Source organism: Talpa occidentalis, unplaced genomic scaffold (assembly GCF_014898055.3).
Source record: "Talpa occidentalis isolate TD23 unplaced genomic scaffold, MPIMG_talOcc4v2.1 talOcc4.10, whole genome shotgun sequence".
Taxonomy (NCBI): domain Eukaryota; kingdom Metazoa; phylum Chordata; class Mammalia; order Eulipotyphla; family Talpidae; genus Talpa; species Talpa occidentalis.
In genome coordinates this window covers 84,341,854-84,364,838 of record NW_023600993.1, presented here as the reverse complement: position 1 = coordinate 84,364,838, position 22,985 = coordinate 84,341,854, and the positions used below count along the sequence as shown (strand labels likewise).

The following is a 22,985-nucleotide window of genomic DNA, read 5'->3' as shown; positions in this document are numbered from 1 at the left end:
TTAAAATCATGGCGACTCATAATTTCTTGGTGATGAGAACCAAAATATGTCAATGAACGTGAAACTGTCTTTCCTTCACATCTGATGAGGAAGTGTCCTGTGCTCTTGCTCAACTTTGAGGGACCCTGTATGTATGTTTCAAATTTCAACAGCAGTGCTACTAAAATTCACAAGTCCTGAGTTTAATTTTCCAACTAGTTTACAGAAATAAATTCCTTAAGAAAAGGAGCACTATTTGTTTTCTTTATAATTATCATAGTTTAGATAACAATTTTACCTTGGAAAAGCTGGTCCCAAGATAAGAATCACTCTCTCAGTGACTGAGGGAGATATGAGAGTTTGGAAAACACAAATAAAAGATAATTCACAAGTGTTCACACGTTACTACTGCCTGATGACAAGAGTCAGCAAAGAGAAAGTGAATCAAGGCCCAAGACCTTCATCCTTTGCCTCCCTTACATGCACTTTTCCTGTGCCACCTCAAATTACTACTGTGATTTCACATGTGTATACATTTTGTCTCCAAACATCTTAAAACTACAACTTGTATTTGAACATGTCCAGATGGTCTTCATTCATTCTTGAAAGCTGTTTTCATGTTTATTTGTAAGTCCTTCCTCTTCCATGGTAAAACAGCACAAAAGCAATCCCATCACACACATAATATATTAAGATGTTTCCCTTTCTCTTCTCCCTCAGATTTCCATTATCTTTTTTTGAAGTGGTCTTCACTTAAGTGAGGGGATAAGAGACAATTTTACCCATTATAGGAACCCAGGAAGAGCTGAAGATTTTCCTGGTTGATATCTTGGGCAATATGCAGCCTGTAGGTTTGAATCAGGTCCAGGTTGGCCTGTAACTCTTCCTAGAACAATCGAAAGAAGACACAGGTAAACTTCTGAGCAATAGTACAGGTCTATCTTGTTTGGTTTACAGTCTCAATGCCCAAAGTCAAATCCCCCTGACCATGATAGGAAATGGTGCAGAATATGGGGCCTACTGAAGTACTGGGAGGCTGAATGGCTGAAATCTTTTTTATCTGCATCAGACTGGTTTACTGTCACATGCTATGTTGGATGAGGGCACCAAAGAATCATCCATGGAAAAAGTTGGTAATCAACTCCAGATCAAATGTAAAACCCTGAGATATATTCTGTATATCCTTACCTGCCATACTGAGGAAAAACAGAAACTGAACTATCCTAGGATTCCAGTACTAGCTGTGGAACTTAGAAAGTTCACCATATCATTTAGAACCCTACTCTCCATATTTGTGTTTTATCATGTCCTGCCATTTCTCTCACACATTTATATATATATATATATATATATATATATATTTGAGAAATTTATATGTGGTGTGTGTGTATATATGTATGTATATATATATAGTGTCTGTAAAAGAGAATAACCAGTTACCTGTCAGCTGTTTTAAAGATCAAAATGAATGTATGTATGTGTACATGCATACATTAAAAAAAAAAACAATGGTTGGAAGTTGGGGAAGGATAATACAAAACATTAAGAAAAGTCATATATGAACTATAAAGGGTAAAATAAATGGAAGATAACATTTCTCTTAATAGCCTTAAATCTGTGTATGTATGTATGTATTTATTTATTTTTGTGTAGAAGAACTGGGGTGCAGGCCAGGGGTGCAGGGTGTGAGAGGATTCAACAGAGATAGAGTGGGGAGCAGAACAGGAGGATCTACTGAAATATACCACTAAAGGGAGCAGCAGGCAAGAGGAGAGGTCTTACTGCATCATGTGGGTTAGCGTGCTAGCTGGGGATTGGGGATTGAACTCTGGATGTAGTGGTAATAGCACTGAGACTTAACCCCTAGGCCACCAGGGAGGCCCAAATCTGTGTATTTAACATCTCTGTATTTTCACTGATAAAATCAGTGTTTTGTGGGCTTCCCTGGTGGTGCAAGGGATTAAGTCTCAGCACTGTGAAGCTATTGGTAGCCACTGCAGCACGAGTTCAATCCCCAGCCAGGGAGCTAACCCACATGGTGCAGCAGACCTCTCCTGCCTCGCCCACTGTGCCCCTCAGCAGCGTATTTCAGTAGATAATGCCTGTTCTGTTACCCACTCTGTCTCTGGTAAATCCTCTCACCCCCGCCCCCACACACACACCTTTGGCCTACACCCCCAGTTCTTGTATGCATAATTTTTTTTTTTAAAAATCAGTGTTTTGCTTGTTATATGCTATAGTTTAATATACATTATAATTACACATTTCATTCCACTTATAATATTTAGTTTAGTAAGACTATTTACATTTATTTAAATTTATTACTTATACTAAAAAAGGTATAAAATACAAGAGAAACAAAACAGTCTATACACTGAAAAGTGAGTCTCCCTCACAACCACCAATGGGGGCCCCTCTCTTGCTGGTCTTCTGAGAAGCTAGTAGAAAGGCTGCCAAATTCTTGTGTCTACAAGCATATAAATACATTTGGGTATGCACACACTCACCAGAAGGGGAGTGTTAAAAGAAAGAAATGTATCACTGACAGTGAGAGACTCAGTTAATATCTGAGGCCAATGTGTAAAGGTCACTAGCAAGAGATGGTGACAGAGAGATAAGGAGAACTTTGTTTGCATATGGGTGAAGTGAACTAAGCATACACTTGGAAACGAAACAAATGAACCAAAGTCTACCTGGAAATGAAGGACACTGGAATCACTCTGAGGAAACTGGTAAATGCTAAAGACAATATAATAAGAAAAGTAAATAACAAATGAAGCACACAGTAAATTAGAGATGAAATGTCTAGTCAACTCTTCCTTGAATGTCTGGAGAGATACGTCAGCAACAGTTTTAAGGAATGCAAGATTGGTTCAACATACAAAAATCAATAAATATAACACACCACATTAAAAAGAATAGAAGACACAACTCATATGTATATCTCAATAGACACAGCAAAAGCACTTGACAGAATTCAATTCACTTTCATGATAAAAACACTCAACAAATCTACCTGATAAAGTCATCTATGGAAAATCCATAGTTAACACCATTCTTGGTGGTAAAAGACTGAATGCTTTCCCCCCCAAGATCAGAAACAAGACAAGGATGTCTACTCTCAGCATTTCTGTTCAACAGAGTACCAGAGATTCTAGCCAGGGCCTAAAATCTTCTGTTTAAGCAAGAGAAAATGAAATGATTTAGATTGGAAAGGAAGATCTAAAATGGTGTGTATTTTCAGATGACATGATCCTGTGCATAAATACTCAAGATAATTGAAAACATATGTGTACACCACCAAAATCTGTGTATGAATAATGAACATTCAAAGCAACACTTTTTATAATAGTAAAAAAATTGAAATCACTCAAATGTCTATCAACTGAAGAACAGATTAAGTGTAGTATATCCCTAATAGTAAATAGTATTCAACCATACAAAGGAATGAAACATAGATATATGCTACAATATGGATGAACCCCAAAAACTTGCTAATGAAAGACAGACACAAAGGCCATGTACTGTATGATTCCATTTATGAGATGTTTAGAACAGGCAAATCCACACAGATGAAAAGTAGATTAGTGGTTGTCAGGTACAGTAGGCAGTGACTTAAGGAATATAGTGTTTCCTTTTGGGGTGATGAACATGTCCTGAAATTAGTGTGATGGTTGCACAATTCAGTAAATATACTAAAACACACTGAATTATATACCTTAAAGTGTAAATTTTATAAGATTTACAGTCAAGCATTGTTTAATGATGGGTATATATTCTGAGAAATTGTTTAGGTGATTCTGTCATTGTGTGAACATCAGAGAGTATAATTATACAAACCTAGATGGTATACAGCCTACTACACACCAAGGCTATAAGGTATAGATTATTAGGACCACTGTCGTATATGCAGTTTGTCATTCACCAAAATGTCCATTAAATGATATATGACTCTTTATCTCAATAAAGCTAATAAAAAGAAGGGAACACGTAAGACCCAGCAATTCCACTCCTAAATGTACACCCAAGACAGACTTATAGACAAATACAACAGAAAGCTGTTTAGTCATTCAGCAATAATATGGATGAATCTTAACAATTTTAAATAAAATAGTGCCCAAATTATATCAGCATAATATCCTTTTAGAGTTAGAAATATGTATAGAATTTCAAATAATACATAGAAGTGCAGTTAGATTGTCACAAAGGAAAACAGAGGACTAACAAAATATGACGGTTTCCTCAGGGAGAGGGAAGCAGGAGGATAGATTGATTCAGGACCATTTGGCTAAATGCAGGTTATTTTCACCTTTTTTTCCTCACCTTTTGTTTTGGGTGGCAATTTCTTGGGTGTTTACTACATTATTAAAAATGAATAGGTTAGGGCCTCCCCTGGTGGCGCAGTGGTTGAGCGCTGGGTTGCAAAGCTGCCTGCAGCCTTTGCAGCGCCGGTTCGATCCCCGGCCACCAGCGAGGGTCCCACATGGCGCGCAGACCTCTTCTGCTGCCCGCTACTCCCCTCAGCAGTGTACTTCAGTCCTTCTGCCTGTTCTGTTCCCCGCGCTGACTCTGGTGAATTCTCTCACCCTCCCGTGCTTCTGACTGTACCCAGTGTTTGTATGAATAAATAAATAAATCTTTAAAATAAATAAATAAATAAATAGGTTATCAACCAAATAAAAGTGGGCTGGTCATGGACCAATTTGAGGGTTTATCATGAACCAAGGATGATGATTATTTTAATTATTTGAATCGATGATGTAACAGGAAATAAGCATAAGAAGTCAGAGTTCCAGATGCCCCATGGATTCTGCACCAGAAAAAAAAACTGAAGGTTTATTCTCTGGAAATGATAAAATATAAGGCTTTTGATCTGGGAGGCCACAGGCCCAGGTGGCAGTGGATATACCATACTGAAAACAGGAGAGTTACGTGAAAGTGTTCAAAGTTAATAATGAGGTTCTTGATCTTTTCTGTACTTGAATCCAGATACTAACGTTAGGGTCTGAGGTGTAACCTCAATGCTTATCTGGCAAATCTAACCAGTACCAGAGAAAAGATGTAAAGCTGTTGACATTAGGGGTTCCCCAAGGAAACAGCCTAGTCTGATGCCCACAGTGATAAGCCTCACCTGATGCACACAGGCCTTTTAGTGATCCACCCTTATTAAATATGGACAGCCAGCCAGGGATCAAGAGACATTTGGAAAAAGCACCTGTGTCAGTTATCAACTAATGGTTTCTCAGCCTCAGATCTACCATTCTTGGTAGTACTGGAGTTACGTTGCACAAACATTTCTCCTTGCCAGTGGCTCAGGTGTCAGGAACCCTCAAAAGACCAGCTGCAGTTGAATCTTGGGTCTAGGCTTTCCCCACTCAACTGCAGCTTCTGCAGCACCTCAGCCCTTATTTTAGGCAACTGTCGCCCCCATCTGGTGAGCAGCTTCTGCTGATTACTGACAGCCCTCACCTAGCAAGTCTCTTCATCATGGATTAACAGACTACATTTTCTGTGGGAACCACACCTGACTTTCAGTCTTGGTGACTGGGGACTCAGCTATGTCCGTAGCTCCCTCTGCCTAGGAGTAGCAGGCATTTGCTGCTTTTGGACCCCTTAAAGTTCTATTTTATTCCTTTGAAAAATTAACCACTACTTAAAAAAAATTAACCACCACTTGAGGAACCACCACTAATTAAGAAATTAATTTCTGGGCCTCTCCTGGTGGCGCAGCGGTTGAGCGCTGGTTGCAAAGCTGCCCGCAGCCTCTGCAGTGCCGGTTCGATCCCTGGCTGCTCCCTGGCCACCGGAGGAGGGTCCCACATGGCGCGCAGACCTCTCTTGCCACCCGCTGCTCCCCTCAGCAGTGTACTTCGGTCTTTCTGCCTGCTCTGGCTCTGGTGAATTCTCTCACCCACCTGTGCTTCTGACTGTACCCAGTGCTTGTATAAATAAACAAATCTTAAAAAAAAAAAAAAGAAATTAATTTCTACTTGTTAATAATGTTTTATTTAAACATTTGCTCAAATTGTGTGGTTTCTGTCTCCTTACAGGACTGTGTACATACAGCTCAAAGGATGGAGAAAGGATGACCTAATGCTGCTGTAATGAATGTCACCAGACATATTAAAAAAAAAAAAGACCAAGGCCTCCCTGGTGGCGCAGGGAGTTGGCACAGCATTGTGAAGCTATCTGCAGCCTCTGCAGCATGAGTTCGATCCCTGGCCAGCCAGGGAGTGACCTGCATAGTGCAGCAGAACTCTCCTGTCTTGCCTGCTGCTCTCCTCAGCAGTGTATTTCAGTAAATCCACCTGTTCTATTCCCCACTCTGTCTCTGGTGAATCCTCTCACCACTCCCCACACACCTCTGGCCTGTACCCTAGTTCTTGTATGCATAAATAAATAAATCTTTAAAAAATAATAAAATAAAATAAAGGCCAGCATCTGGATAGTGCCTTTCTGCCACTGTCCTGTGCAATGTCTCCCAGTATCCTTTACTTACTTTTTTTATTCTAACCTGGCAAAATATTTCTGTAAGGTCCAGCTCCAGGAATCCAAAAGTAGGGCAAAGAAGGGTTGATATGGGACTGAGAGATGATAAATTGACAACTGACACCTCCGATGTAAACAACAGAGATAAAAACAAGAAACAAAGCAACTTAGAGACAAGGAAAATCCTGGAAATGTTAATTTTCTCACAGAATAAGATACTGCACCCATGAAAATGAAAAAGATGCTACTAAAAAAAGTGAGAAAACAAAAAAGTATCCTTGGAACTTAAAAAATAACATGGCAGAAATTCTCAATAGAAAGTTTGGAAGGCAAAGGTGAAAAAAAAAACTCTATTAGGAAGCAGAACACAGACATATAGGTGAAAAATATGAGAAAGAAGAAAAAGAGTGTCAGTTCAGGAGAGCCAATGTCCTAATAACTGGCCAAAGACAGAAAAAGGAAGGTAAGAAGTAAATGATAGTGCTCATGAAAAATCATTTTAAAACTAAAGGATATGTATTTCCAGATTTTAAGGGCACAACTGAATGCCTGACATAATGGATGAAATAGATTTACCAAGGCATATAGTAAAATAATTTAATGATATTCAGGACAAAGGTGACTAATTAATTAAAAAAATATTCAGGACAAAGAAAACATATATACTTCTAGAGAGAAAATGTTTCATATAATCAATCAAGAATCAGAATAAAAAAAAAGAATCAGAATAGCAGTATTAAAAGCTGAAATTCAACAGAACAATGCTCACAAATTCTGATGCAAAAAGATTTACAACTTAGATTCTATACTGAGCCAAAATATCACTTAAGTTTAAAAAAACAGAAGACAGCATCAGATATGCAGGATGGGACTGGGCTGCCAGGGGAGCCAGTCATGTGATTAGAGGACTAGAACTTTCAGTCCCATCTTCAACCTCTGGAGAGGGAAGAGAGACTGGAAATGAAGCTCAATAACCAACTGCCAATCGTTTAATCAAATATACCTATGTAATGAGGCCTCTATAAAAACACAGACAGGGTATGAAGAGCTTCTGGGTTGGTGGAAACAGATTCTGGGAAAGTGGCTATTTCTGCAGAGGGAATAGAAACTGTGTCCTTTTCCACATACCTTGCCTTTTATCTCTTCCATCTGGATGTTCCTTAGTTACATTCTTTTATAATAAACTGGCAATTTAGTAAGTAAAATGTTTCTGAGTTTTGTGAACTGCTCTAGCAAATGAATAAAACCCAAGAAGGAGGATGGAAACCTTCAATCTAGCAATTAAGTCAGAAGCATCAGTGACAACCTGAACTGCAACTGGTATTAGAGATGTGTACATAGGGGAGATTGTGGTAAGGAGGCAAAGTGTAGTCTTGTAGGACTGAGTGCTTACTCTACTTATGGGATCTGATGCCATCTCTAGGCAGACAGTGTCAGGGTTGAGTTGAACTGCAGCACACCCAGTTGGTATATGACAACTGCATGGTGGTGTGGAAAAAAACTCACACTGTATTGGTGTTAAAATTGTTATCATTTAATTCCTACCAACATAGATAACTCACTTCCTCTTAAGTATAGATTTCAGTTTCTTCATTGGTAAAACATGAGGATTTAATAAAATAATTTTTAGGCTTTTTTTTTTTTTTTTAATTTTTAAGCTTCTTTGAGTACTAACATTTCGTGGTTTCTTTTCTTCCCTCTGAAATTTCTATTTTTGTGAAGCTTTCCCAGACCTTATTTCAGCTCTAAAGATGTTTGGTGAGGCACGTGATGTTGTCAAATATTAACAGATGGCATGGTGCTTACAGAAACACGTGGGGGAAGGGAGAGAGACACTGCTTTGTCTCAACTCACCAAACCCCAAGAGCCATGCGGCATATATTTCCCTTAAGGTTAGCCTTTGCTAGGCCACATGCCTTATACTTATAATGCACCCAAAATGTTGCCTGCTAGGATCAGGTGAATTTTAAGGTGCCCCTTCTCTCCCAAGGTAAATAAGGCTTTGCTTGCAAGTCAGTAAATACAGCACTTACCTGCCCAAAGTGATGAGCCAAAATAATGTCCACAACATTGGTTGTCAACCCTGAGAGCTGAAAAGATAAAAATTCTGCGTCAAAGGAGTAAGCACAGGGCCTCCCTGGTGGCGCAGGCAGTTGAGCACAGCGCTGTGAATCTGTCCGCAGCAGTGCTGGTTCAATCTCCGCCGGCTGCGGAGCAACCCACATGGCGCAGCAGACCTCTCCTGTCTCACCCGCTGCTCCCCTCAGCAGTGTATTTCAGTCAGTCTGCCTGTTCTGTTCCCTGCTCTGTCTCTGGTGAATCCTCTCACCCTCTGGCACATCTGGCCTGTACCCCAGTTCTTGTATAAATACATCTTAAAAAAAAAAAAAAAAAAGAGTAAACACGTAAAAATTTATCAAGCTGTCCACATAAGATTAGTGTACTTTACTGTACATATGCTATCCTTCAAGAAAAATATAGCTCAATGTCACACATTTTCATGAGATGGTGGTTTCCAAAGACACGAGAGTAAGAAATAAATGAGAGAAAAAAAAAAAAAAGTCTCTTTTCAAGGATAATAATATAGCCTATTTTGAAACAGGCAGCTGGAAGAAATACTGGCCATTCCTTCTTTGAAAATGTGAGACAGAATTTGCCACTGTTTGCTACTTCATTCCTGCTCATATTCATGCATTTGTATTAGATTCATGGCTAATAAGAAATGACTTACAACCATTACACCAAGTCACACCAAAACAGCTTTTCAAAATATCTTTCAGTTTTTGCTATCTTCATTTCAGGAAGTGGGAGGGAATAGCTATGTTTACAGAACATTTCTGCAATTTGAACATTTTTCTCTTAATTTTTCTCATTTCAAAACAATGCATAACACAGTCTAATGCAGCAGTATGTATAAATTTGCAGACTGTTATTCTATTTTTAGAAAAACTTCCAACTCAAATTATGTTGCAGACTCTCTGTAAGCCTTTTTCCTTGGTTTTATGGTCAATTCATATTGATGACTTAAATTAGAGGTGAAGTACTGAGTTGGGAGTAAGGATGGAGAAAAGCTGGTAAGAGAGACAGCTGTGGATATGGATGAAGCAGGATCATATAGTCCCAGAAAGACTACGGAAGAAAGAAGTCTAGAAAATCTTCACATTTATCACTGATCCATAGGTTATAAATTAGACAATTAGAAATAATAACCATGGGCCTCCCTGGTGGCGCAAGGGGTTAAGACACAACCTATGAAGCTGTCAGCAGCCTCTCCAGCACAAGTTCAATTCCCCTGCCGGCCAGAGAGCAGTTGCCCACATGGCACAGCAGACCTCTCCTGACTCACCCACTGATTCCCTCAGCAGTGTACTTCAGTCATTCTGCCTGTTCTGTTCCCCACTCTGTTTCTGGTGAATCCTCTCATCCCCCACACCTCTGGCCTAAACCCCAGCTCTTGTATGCATAAATAAATAAATCTTTAAAAAAGAAATAATAATCTCACTTCATGTTTAACCTTTATAAGGTCATTTTTAAGCTTTGTAAGAATTTTATTAGGTCATTATACATGTTACTCAGAGTGTATAGTTTCATTGTACTCACATACTAGGTAGGAATTAAACAAATTTTAAATAAACCAGATTGTAAGAAAAATTTCCATAGCATCCAGCAATAGCACTGTTATTATTTCATGCAAAGCTAGGGTACACATCATTTCTCCAGAACTTAAATGCAGGGAGGGATATCATTTTTAGAATCTGGTCTGCTGGTAGGTGGAATTTTTTAATATTTGAAAATAATCATAAGAGCAATACATGCTTATCACAGAAATTTGGGAAAACAGGGAATATGGAAAAGAAAAAAGTAATCTGTAATGCCACCAGCCAAGGATATAACTATGAATAGGAAATTATTTTTCTTCCTATGCATATATGTATTTAATCAAATTGGGACATATATAGTTTTATGTCATTTTTAAACACGAGAATTCCTTTATGTCCTTAAATAACCAAATAACATAATTTTTGGTTATATGGTTGTGTCACAATTTTGTTACTCCATATTTTAGCTCTAGGCCATTTCCATCCTTTTGCCTTATAAATGCTTTCATGAATATCTTGACTTGATATTCTCATTGTGTGATTTTTTTTTTTTCAATTTTAAATAATTTTTTTTTTTAAAGATTTATTTATTTGTTCATACAAGCACTGGGCACAGTCAGAAGCACGGGAGGGTGACAGAATTCACCAGAGCCAGAGCGGGGAGCAGAATAGGCAGAAGGACCGAAGTACACTGATGAGGGGAGCAGCGGGCGGCAGGAGAGGTCTGCGCGCCATGTGGGACCCTCCTCCAGTGGCCGGGGAGCAGCCAGGGATTGAACCGGCACTGCAGAGGCTGCAGGCAGCTTCGCAACCAGGCGCTCAACCGCTGTGCCACCGGGGAGGCCTCACTGTGTGATCCTAAAGCAAATTACTTCATTTCTCTGGGATAATAATAGTATTACTTCACTGGATTGTCCTGAGAATGAAAGGTTTATACATATATATTTATATAGAATATTTATATGGAACTGAAGAACAGTGCCTGGTACATAGTAAGTACTACAGAGGTGTTAGAGTTAAAAACAAAAACAAAACTATCGTCCTTCTATTTTTATTTTATTTATTTATTTGTTTATTTATTTATTTATAAAGATTTAGTTATTTATGCACACAAGAACTGGGGTACAGGCCAGAGGTGTGGGGGTGAGAAGATTCACCGGAGACAGAGTAGGGAACAGAACAGGCAGACTGACTAAAATATACTACTGAGGGGAGAAGTGGATGAGTCAGGAGAGGTCGGCTGTGCCATGTGGGTAGCTCCCTGGCCAGGAATTGAACTTGTGCTGCAGTGGCTGCAGAAGCTTCATAGGTTGCGTCTTAACCCCCTGCATCACCAGGGAGGCCCTGTCCTTCTATTTTATTTTATCTTTAAAGATTCATTTATTTATTTATTTATTCATTCATTCATTTATTTATTTGTACATACATACATATATACATACATACAAGCACTGGGTACAGTCAGAAGCACAGGAGGGTGAGAGAATTCACCAGAGCAAGAGTGGGAAGCAGAGCAGGCAGAGGGACGGAAGTACACTGCTGAGGGGAGCGGCGGGCAGCAGGAGAGGTCTGCGCGCCATGTGGGACCCTCCTCCGGTGGCCGGGAGCAGCCGGGGATCGAACCGGGGCTGCAGAGGCTGCGGGCAGCTTCACAACCCAGCGCTCAACCGCTGCGCCACCGGGGAGGTCCTGTACTTCTATTTTAAATCTTTGTTGTACATATCCTTCACATAAGTCCTTAGATATTGAATTATTGGATATCACGGTGAAGTATCAATAAAGATTCTTGATACACGACAAGTTGGAGAGACTATCTCCAATGATGTATTAGAATGAACATGTATGGTAACTTAAAAGTGTTTTTAAGTTGGTATTTATTTTCTAAATGAAACAATCATATTAGGCATCTTTTAGTAAACAGTGAGGTTTATTTTTCTCTCTAAAAAATTTCATGTCATTGATGTTATACATAAAATGTAAAATAGGGCCTCCCTGGTGGCGCAAGGGGTTAAGCACCATACTATGAAGCAATCTGCAGTCTCTGCAGCACAAGGTCGATCCCCAGCCAGCCACAGAGAAACCCATATGGTACAGCAGACCTCTCCTGACTTGCCCGCTGCTCCCCTCAGCAGTGCACTTTGGTCAATCTGCCCGTTCTGCTCCTCACTCTGTCTCTGGTGAATCCTCTCATCCCCACCCCCTGCATCTCTGGCCTGTACCCCAGCTCTTGTATGCATAAATAAATAAATCTTTAAAAAATGTTATATATAAAATGCTATATATAAAATTGTATTTTCAGATTATACAAAATAACACTTGTATTTCAGCAAAGAAAATGTTTCAAAATTGCTTCCTTCCAACCTAAAAAGAGTCAACTTTTTTTTAGTATGGTGAGTTCAGTGCAAATGGGATATAATAAAATGTTTTTCCTCTTGTTTGCTCTTTCATTCAGATTGTTGCTGGGATTATTTATATTTGTGAAGTTACCAGCAGATCCTTATAGTTTCCTATCTCTTTGAATAGATTTTAGATACCATTCTATCTAGATAGCAAATTCCTTCATTTTTTAGATAAAAATAAATTTCATTCACATCTTTGTCTTCCTTGAAGAGAGTGATTCATTCATTCATTTTACTCACTAAGAGAATAAAAATGCAAACCATGGATTGGAAGAAGATATCTGCATGTACCCAGCAAAGAACTCAGTAACGTGATTAGGGAGGGTGGGGTAAAAGGTTTGAGTAGTCACTGCTCAAGAGGATATCAAATGGCCAGTAAGTTTTAGAAAAGGCACTCTACATTGAGGGCCCTTAGAGAAACCCAAGTGGAAAACACAGTTTTGTTTATCTATAAGCATAGCTTAAAATTAAAAAGATAGTACAATTAAAACTATTTAATAATTAAGGCTATTTTGGTGATGAGTACCATACAAAAGCAAACTAATATTACAAATTAAACTGCTCTTTTTAATTTTACAAAAATTAAAAGGGGGCCTTCCCTGGTGGCGCAAGGGGTTAAGTCTCAGCACTATGAAGCTATCTGCAGCCACTGTAGCACAAGTTCAACCCCTTGCCAGGGAGCTAACCCACATGGCACAACAGACCTCTCCTACCTTGCCCCCTGCTCCCCTTAGCAGTATATTTCAGTCAATCTGCTTGTTCTGCTCCCCACTCTGTCTCTGGTGAATCCTCTCACCCCCACCCCCTTGCACCTCTGGTCTGTACCCCAGCTCTTGTATGCATAAATAAATAAAATAAATCTTTAAAAAAACAATAAAAAATAAAAGGACTATCAAATGTTGGTGAGGATGTTGAACAAATGGAACTTCCATGCACTGCTGGTATGTGAGTTGGGCAAACACTTTGAAACACTAAACATACAGCTGTCCTATGAACCAGCGACTCTGCTCCTAGGTATACAGATCCAAACAAATGTGGATGCCTGCGAAAAGGCATGGGAAAGAATCTGCATAGGAGCCTTATTCATAATAACCAAATAACAAATGACTCATTTCATGTATTCACACAATAGATTACTAAACAGCAATTTAAAAGGACTATTGCTACAACATGAATGAGACAGACAATATTGACTGAAAAAAGGTAGATGCAAAAGAACATTCTATTATTTCAGTTATATGACATTTAAAAATAGATAAAACCAATCAATCTATGAGAAAAGAAGACAGTTATTTCTGGGAAGGAGAGGAAATATTAATTATGGAAAAGGCACAAAGGGAATTCTTAGAGCTGGAAATAGTCTGTAAATTGATTGGGTGGTGATTTCATATGTAAAGATTCATTAAGCTGTATACTTAATTTCTTGCTCTTAACTGTATATACCACAAAGGAAAAAAATATAAATAAAACACGTAAGTCATTTTGAGAAGAAACAAGATGAGCCCACGGACACCATGTGGTACTTACTTTGGAGGCTGCCCAGTCAATCCAGCCTTTAGCACAAGGGTCAACGTTAATGAGCACAAGGCCTTCCACAAGTTCTGGATGATTGAGCTGAAATATGAGACAAAGACAATAGCATGCAAATTCCACTCACAGGGTTCATCTAAAAAAACTAGAGCATGGTTAATCAATTCTTACTATGCCTGCAGGCTTCAGATTTGAAAGCAAGACTTCAGAGAGGTGCTAAGGGGGATATTTTTTAAAAATAGCTCTATAAATATGACTTAGCATCTAGAAAACCAGTTTCTTAAACTGCTATCAAAATATCTTGCCTTGCAAAGATGTATGGGGAAAGACAGTTTTCTAATTTCACCAGCAGAGAAAAGTCTCTGTATCTCTGCAGCTTTTTGAATCATGGTGAGTCTGCCTTCAGGGGAAGTACAATTGGCTTAAGAAGCTGATGAAGTTTTAGACTCGCTGTTTGTTCCCAGTAGGGATTTCTGAAGTTCCTTTCTCTGAAGCCACATGAATAGGTGATACCACCCCTGGAAGGCAGTTCTATCACCCAGGAGGTATTTGAAAAGTTTCTTAAATAAATATCAATATGAGTTTTGAGTTTCTTGGTGAACTTGGTAAACTCTCTAGCTTACTTTCTCCTCATTGATTATGCTATTAGGAAAATCTGATTAACAGAGAAGTATAAAAAATTATATTTACATGCAGTCCTTTCTTATGCCTATGACAAACTTTATGCATTCTTTTTTTTGTTAATGATATAGTATAAGTAAATAGCAATTTCTTATAAGAAAAACTAACATATGACCCAAGACAGTACTGCATCACTTACATAATAAGTACTATGACCAGATGGTGCCTCAAGGTTGTCAAGACTAATCCTCCACATACTTACTGCAAATCTGCTGAGGATATAAGCTCCGGCTCCAACTCCAACCCCAATGATGCTTTTCAGACTGTGAGAGGGACATAGCAACATTAACAGGGTTAACTCATTTGGAGGTAGAGTGGCATAATAGAAAGAACACAACTGTATTCAAATTCTGGCTTTCATACTTACTAAATGTAGAATTGGTCAAGTTACTTTAACTTTGTGAGCCTCAGTTTCCTACCTATAGAACAAAATATGACTACCTATATATGATTAAAACCTGGGAGTTATCATTAATAGCTCACTCTCCTATAAACTCCCTGTCCAACTCATTAGCAAGTCATATAGAATCACCTCCAAAATATTTCCATCTACTCTCCTCCATCCTCTGCCCCCAATAGCATCCAGTATCAAGCTATCATCTCTTGTCTGGACTGTTGTAGTTTAACCGTCTTCTCTGTCTTTCCTCTTTTACTTCTATCCAATATATTTTCTTCACAGCTAGAGTACTTTTTTTTAAAAACACTTAAATAGCTTCACTGACATGCAATTTACATAACATAGTGATCCTTTGATCAGATTTGAAAAGATTAAGTTGGATATCACTTTCCTGCTTAAAATCCTTTAAATTTTTTCCTTTATATCTTGAATACAATCTTAAATTCTTACCTGATCTGTTAGACCTATGTTACCTGGTTCTTGTCTATTTCTTGAATTTCACCCCATGTCTTTCTCCCACTTGTTCATTTGGCCCAGGACTTTTAGATATGTTATTCCTTTTGTCTGGAGTCTTCTTATCTGAGTAGCCCCCTTCCATTTGCCAGTTCCAGCCTAGGTGACACCTTCTTAGAGAGGCATTCCCTACCTAGCTTTGTCTGCTGTGTAGATACTGCCTTTATTGTCCATCACAACACCCTTCTTCTTAGGCACTTCAGTTGTAACTTTGCGTACCTGTTAATTCTCCCACTAAGATGTAAACTCCTAGAAAGCAGTAACTACTGTTTTTCTCACCATCATACCCCCTAGATCAGACACACAATAGAAAGTCAACAGAGGCCACGTAAAAGAATTGCAGAATAAACCTACCTTAAGTGGGTAAGAACAGACGGTAGCATTTCAGCCAACTCATCCATTGTGGGGTATTGGTACCTGAAATCCAGAGGGATATCTCCTGAATTAGAATGCATTCATATTTCCTACTAGAACAGCTAGAAAAGTAGGGAGCTATTAGATAAACGCATTCTCTTTACCAAAGCCTCAAAGGAGGTGATTTGTTGCCTGGAAGTAATTGCAGTATGTGTGTGACTCTATGACTACCATGCTAAGAAGAAAGTAAAAGAATTACATGTTTCTATATCCTACAGAGCAGCCTCTAGGACCAGAGGAAGCCATTTGGAAAGAACTGGTAATGAGGCTCTCTCAGAGTATTTCCAGCTCCCTAACAATCACTTTAATTTAGGGTTCAGGCTCAGAAAATTCCCAGCAGTAAGTGTCACCTCAGGAGGTGGCTCTTGTTTGGCTGCTTATATTTAGGCAGGTATATGCAAAAATAAACCAAGCTTTATAGGTCTAGGCACAAAGTCACAAATCCTGGGCTCCTCATTATGAATGCTGTTGAGGCACAGGATAACACGGTTATTTTATTGTTTGCTTTTGAATTTGCTTCATGATATAAACCACGCGTCCATTATGGTTACAGAATCAAAGGTGAAAGGGATCTTATGACAGCCTCCTATATATAAGGCATGATCTGCGCTACATCTGACAGGGAAGTCTGCCTCTGCCTGGAACACCTTAAACAATGAAATTCTCTTGAGTCATTTGTGCACATATTTGTGTGTATATGAATATTGAAAGTAGAAAAAAAATCTTGTTGGGTATAAACTAGTCACTGGCCAACTGACATTTGAGAAACAGCTTAGACATAGTCAATAACATGGGTTCTTGAGTCAAACTGCTGGGATTAAAAATCCCAGCTCTGCTACTTAATTGCTATATAACTAATCTTGGCCAAATTACTTAATATCTCCGAGCCTCAGTTTCCTCACTTGTAAAATGGGAAAAATAGCAAACCTATTCTATAGGGTTGTGAGGATTAAATTTAGTTTTTAAAGTAAAGTAGTGCCAGGAATATTGTTTTAGTAGTGTACAAGTGTTAACTAGCATTCTTCTGCAATGGTCTATTTCACAGCAGTCAGTCACAAAGGCAGCTCTGAAGATGAGTAAGAGGGAAGGGAAGAACTACCATCCCACAGTTTGTGATTTCTCTCCTCCTCCAAACTCCGCTCAATAATTAAGGAAGAGTTGGGGAGTCCGTAGTTACATTCTATGCCTGCTTTGCAGAGATTGAGAGCTTCAAGTACAGCTCTAACTGAGAGAACACTTCTTAGAATAAATGGTTACACTGATATTCAAATTCTTGTCACCAGATTGGGAGGTAAGGTACAACCAGCAGCCCAGAGGGATCTGATCTGAGTTTGGGCCTAGATAGCTGAGTTTCAGGAAGGAACACAAAAATGACAAATCCTAAATAGATGAGGATGAGGACAGATAAAAGTGATAAGTGGCCATTCCAGACACTCATGCCTTGTGATTAAAGGGAGGCAGGTTCCTATTTATCCCTGGAGGTGGGAAAACATGCAGTTTCCTTCAACAGGTTGTACAGAACAGTCCCCTCAGAGCCAGGAGAGAAAATATGAGGATGGGTGGTTATGTATAATCTATCTGCTGTGCTAGAACCAACCAGTATGGGAAGGGAAGTGAATGTTACTTATCCCACAGAAGCTCAGACATTTGCTTTTCTGAGTGCATGCCGCCCAGAAGATCTTAATTGTGGCCTTACCCTGTTGGGAATGAGGGTGCACCTTCCTGTTGGCCTGGGGCATCCACATGACAGACAGCAAAGTGCTGGGTAATCTCTTGCATATCCTCAAAGTTAAAGAATGCATTGAAACAGGATTTATCTGCAAGAGTGAAAATACTCATAAGTCATAGACTCTTCATCTCTCCTCTGTTCAGTCAATTCCATCTCACTTCCTCTTTTACTCTCTTTTGATCACTGTTCCACTAAAGTGATGTACCCGAACAGTCTAATTCAAGTTGCCCTGAAGGCTGAATACCAGACATCTCAATGATTTGAAAATCACAACTAATTCTCAATTCTACGCAATGTCTATATTAAGTTGAAACCAATACTGGTGATGCAAAAAATAATCTCATACCAATAACGCTGTCATTTCTCATGTAGCTCATCGCCCTATGTGCCATAGACACACTGACTATACCCCAAGAACATGGCTACAGTATCTTGGTCTGCTTACATTCACCATGTAGAAGACTGTCTCTTGGCAAAGTGCTAGGGTGCATGGAGAGGCTGTTCTTCAATTTCTACCCTGTTAATATAACTGCTAAGTCACGTCATGCTATAGACTATAGTCTCAAATGCAGTCACCTCTTAAAGTTAGAGAAGAAGGGAAGGGAAGGGGAAGGGAGGGGAAGGGAAGGAAGGAGAGAGAGAGAGACAGAAAGGGCAGTGGGGGGGGAGAGAGAAAGAAAGAAGGAGGAGGAGGAGGGAGGGAGGAAGGAAGGAAAAACAGATGTATACAGAAGACTCCATGTGTCTGTGGCCACTGCCAGAATCTTACAATAGCATCTGGAAACATCCACTGAAAGCTACTGATGATAGGCCATGGCAAGGATACTTTATTAATTCATTGAAGAACTCACAACAAAATTCTAACCTGAAATATGAAAAATCCTAAGCAGCATAGCCTTAAAAAAAAATAAAAACAAACCCTTGTTGATTTCAGTACTTTTTTCTTAACTAGTTCATCACACAGTCTTCATCCTTTAACAGATATGTTACAAAGGTGAGATATAATTCTAGGATCTCCCAAAACACTTCTCAGGAACTTCAGCCCTGCCATTAACATATGTAGCAATGAGAAGGGACGATTAGGGCAAAGAGGAGAAAACCTATGGTCTATTGGAACCCTAGGGTTTCTTTTCTAATATACAAATATTAAGTATTAAGCTAAAAAGGGAAGGTATAAAATTAAATACATACGATTGAGGCCAATGTCATGGTATGTAAGAATAACTGGTCTGTTTCCCTTCGGAAGGCCTCTTATCGTGACGTGGACCACACCATGAGTTGTTTCTATGTCATGTTCCTGTAAGAAGAGAATGTAAAGTCTCAACAAAGGCAGAATGGATTCCCTGGGTTGCTGAAGTTTCACAATACCTGATTCACTCTCTCCACTTGGGGCAAGGACACATCACTGATCTACAAGCATACCAGAGAGGTGTTACACAGAATATTTCCACTTCCTTATTCCTTCCAAATAAACAAATGAATGAAATATATACCTTCTCATCCACAAAGGTCACTGTTTTAAGGGAGGGGAGTTAAAGATCTGTTAAGCACTGGCTATGCAGAGGAGATCAGCAAATTGGGTAAGGAGTTAGGTAAGAATTGGTGGAAGAAAAGTTAAGGAAGCAGAAGACATGAAAAAGCTGCTAGGTAATAACCAGAGGTTTCAAAGTCTCAAAATGCATGTTTAGGAAACGGGTGTGTCTACCTAAAATCTCTCCCCTTTCCTGGGAGCTGTCCTAGATCACAGAAAAGGCTCATGGCTGTCAGGTTTGTAGAAAGTAACCAAATGGCCACAGCTTACTGGAATTAGGTGGCATCTGGTCTGTGCTGGGTCAGCATCCTTCCCTGCATTATGATTAAGAGATTCCATCCTCAGCTCAGTTCCTGTCTTGAAAACAGAAGTAAACTTAGGAATTCATAGTAGATTCCTGATTTGAGCTGTGTATGCTTATAAGTTCTAAGACATCCCTGCATTACTCTGGTTTAATTTAGCTTGGGGGCTTGCTCCCTGTACCTCAAACCAAGACCCGAGGAAAGTTTAGAATGTAGTCAGAGCAGAATCCAGGTGTTGAATAAAACTGGAACAAGATGCAATTGAAGCTGCTGAGACCAGCACTAAAAGTGGTTGGATGTTAAAGAAAGGGACTGTAGTAAAGTTAACTAAGATTTATCCTAGTCCTCTTCAGTGTCTCTATTTTTCAAAAATAAAAAATTAGCATGCTAGTCAATTTTTGCTGATGAAATCTGCACCAATCTCAGAAAATCTTATAGTAGACAGGGCAAGAATAACTGTCAATAAAAATCCCAACAAAGGCAAGGGCTCCCATTCCAATTTAATGTGCTATTGATGATGAACCTCATCAGAGCTTTCATTTCTTTTCGGGTGTGGGGCATAGTACAACGTTAAATTAGCTGAACAACAGTGTACCTCAAAACATAGGCCCCAGGTTGGGCCAGATAGTGTCAATAAATCAAATTGTGAATGACTCATTATTTCTGCTATTCTTTATTAAATCTTATTTCTCCATTATGTCTTATCCAAGTCAATTCAAATGTTCAAAAAAAGGGAAGAAATAAATGAAGGAGAGAAGCAGGCTCGGTGAACTGGCCATGAAATAAAGTATAGGGTTTGAATGGGAGGAATACAAAGAAATAAATTTCTGTGCACATTTCTCTTGTAGTCATGTCAGACTTACTGAAGAACCCCTTTACCACCAGGTTCATTCATTAAACAATTTATTGAATCCCTACTACCAGACCCTGGGGAGAACACAATGAACAAGAGAAATGAGACACTACTTTTACAGAGATGTGTCTAGAGACAGGGAAGCAGACAATAAACACAAATCAACCAGCCCATAATAAGAGCTTGTGGTAAGTGCTATGAAAGAAATGAATAGGATGCTGTTATAGAAAATTGAGGAGGATGACATTAGTAGTCAGGCAAGTACAAATTAAATTCAATGAGATGCAATTTCACAAACACTAGAATCACAAAAAAAAAATTTTTTTTTAAAGATTTATTTATTTTTATACAAGAACTGGAGTACAGGTCAGAAGCACGGGAGGGTGAGAGGATTCACCAGAGACAGAGCAGGGAGCAGAACAGGCAGACGGACTGAAATACACTGCTGAGGGGAGTAGTGGGTGAGACAGGAGAGTCTGCTGCACCATGTGGGAATCTCCCTGACCGGCTGGGAATCGAACCCGCGCTGCAGAGGCTGTGCACAGCTCCACAGCACTGCGCTCAACCTGCTGCACCACCAGGGAGTCCCCAGAATAACAAAATTTTTAAAGTCAGATAATACCAAGTATTAGTCAAGATATAGAGAAATAACTCTCATAACACTGTTGGCAAGCGTGTAAACTGGGACCAATTCTGGACAACAATTTGATAATTTCTAGTAAAGTTAAGAGGTGTCTACAGCACTTTTACTTTTAGGTATAATCTAAAGAAAATCTCAAACATTGGCAGATACACAAAAAGCACAGAGACAGACAATGCAGCCTTATTTGTAATATCTAAAGACTTGGAAATAGTCTATTTCTCATTGGGAAAGTTGATAAATTGATATATTACGTAATGAAGTAAATAATACTGAATGAACTAGAAATAGAAGCATTGATAATGAAAATCTTGAAAATACTGAGAGGAAACACAGAAGGATATATTTAAATATACCACTTATATAGATTTTTTTTAAAAAAAGCAACACTATATAGATTATATGTTTACATACATATATTTAAAATGTAAAAACTTGAAAGAGAAGGGCTGTACACTAAACTTTAGGATTTTGTTTCCTTCTGGGAGGGGTGAAAGGTTCAGAAAGAGAATTGCAGGAGGTTTTGATCTCATTTTATTGCTTGAGTGAAAGAAATAACTAAGAGGAAGAGGAGAAGCCTGTCCCTGCCAGATGGGTGATACTACAGGAGAATCAAAACTGAAGAGTGTGCAAAAAATTGTCACCTTGACAATCAACTTGCTGGGAGTCTTTTTTTTTTTTTTTTTTTGGTCTACTCAAACCTTCAGTAGGCTCTTGCTTAGACATTCCAGCTTTGCCCTAACTGTGCTACCAAGAACTAAGGGTAAAACCAGTTTATACCTTGGTTCTAGGGTTAGCAGGCCCTCCCAAGGCCAGGAAATAGATGATATTATGTGTGATTGGAGGACAGTGAGCTGTCAGGAGAATGATGAAGAAAAGGGAGTTATTAAAGATAGGATATAAAAGAACAAATTGGAAGTAGATGAGGGAACAGGGCCAAGTAATTATAGCAGGTGCTTAACTAATGTTGTTTTAGTCAATATTATTTGTTTATGTTGAAAAGAAAAATTGATTCCACACTGGGACAACTGTCTGTGTGGAGTTTGCATGTTCTCCCCATGTATTCATCGGTTTTCTTGGGGTTTCATTATATATCATTTTGCTTAAAGTGGCAATTTCCATGAACTTACTGACAACCTTAAGAGAGGATTTACTAAACTTTGTCATTATTTCATAGTCTGGATGAAAGTCATAGTTAACACTAGTGCTCTACAAAATTTCAACATTTTAAAAAGATCTCAGCCCCTACCTCCCCATAATATGCCCTCATATTATGTGACCACTAAAGTGTCAAAAGGCCAAGAGTCTATTCTATTTAACTGTTGCCCTATTTGGAACAACCCTTGGTTGTCAGTGTCTCATAGTTTTATCTTCATTTTCAAAGTGTGTGAATGTAAATGTGCTTAGTAGAATGAAAAAATATGCAAAAGAAAGAAGACACCTCTGTATGGACTTGGAAATACTTCCTTGGTGACCCTGTGTGTGAATAGTTTGAACACATCTCCATCTGGAGATAAGAGTGAACAGACCCTGTCTATGGAGCTGATTCACGTTCAGGTCACTACAGGGAGTGATGCTACTGTCACCTTTCAGCTATACAGGCTATTTCTCCAACTACCTCGCCCGTCACCCCAGCATTCTATAGATGGTGTGACTACACAATGAGAGGTTGTGCTCAAACACAGCTCAAGGTAGAGCATATATATGAGGCTTTGGTCATAGCTCTTTCCCAGTAATCTGTCTATATAAAATAACTCCAATATCTTCTTCACATAGTCTTGGTTAACGAGGAGGGAAAAATGAATGAATGATTACCCCCTACACAACAGCTCAGAATACCTTCTGAGAATGTGGACACTCTGGGAGAGGCCACGTAGGAAGGGGTCTGCTCTGCTCACATGAGTGGTTCAGAGATATGCACGTGACCCA

At 39.0% G+C, this 22,985-nt stretch overlaps 1 protein-coding gene across 13 annotated transcripts in view; it reads right to left on the bottom strand.

The window, feature by feature from the left end:
- NDRG3 (NDRG family member 3) overlaps positions 1 to 22,985 on the bottom strand; it is a 69,197-nt gene that overhangs the window by 11,367 nt on the left and 34,845 nt on the right. For 5 of the 13 annotated variants that reach the window (XM_037495514.2, XM_037495517.2, XM_037495518.2 and 2 more), the window contains 7 exons: positions 18,922 to 19,027; positions 17,698 to 17,818; positions 15,942 to 16,004; positions 14,880 to 14,940; positions 13,994 to 14,080; positions 8,502 to 8,558; positions 762 to 865 (listed from right to left, as the gene is read on the bottom strand). In XM_037495514.2, coding sequence (XP_037351411.1) covers positions 762 to 865; positions 8,502 to 8,558; positions 13,994 to 14,080; positions 14,880 to 14,940; positions 15,942 to 16,004; positions 17,698 to 17,818; positions 18,922 to 19,027 — 599 coding nt within the window. Of the gene's footprint in view, positions 1 to 761; positions 866 to 8,501; positions 8,559 to 13,993; positions 14,081 to 14,879; positions 14,941 to 15,941; positions 16,005 to 17,697; positions 17,819 to 18,921; positions 19,029 to 19,531; positions 19,619 to 22,985 lie in introns of all 13 variants that reach the window. The other 8 variants (XM_037495511.2, XM_037495516.2, XM_054696696.1 and 5 more) reach the window with 3 other exon arrangements.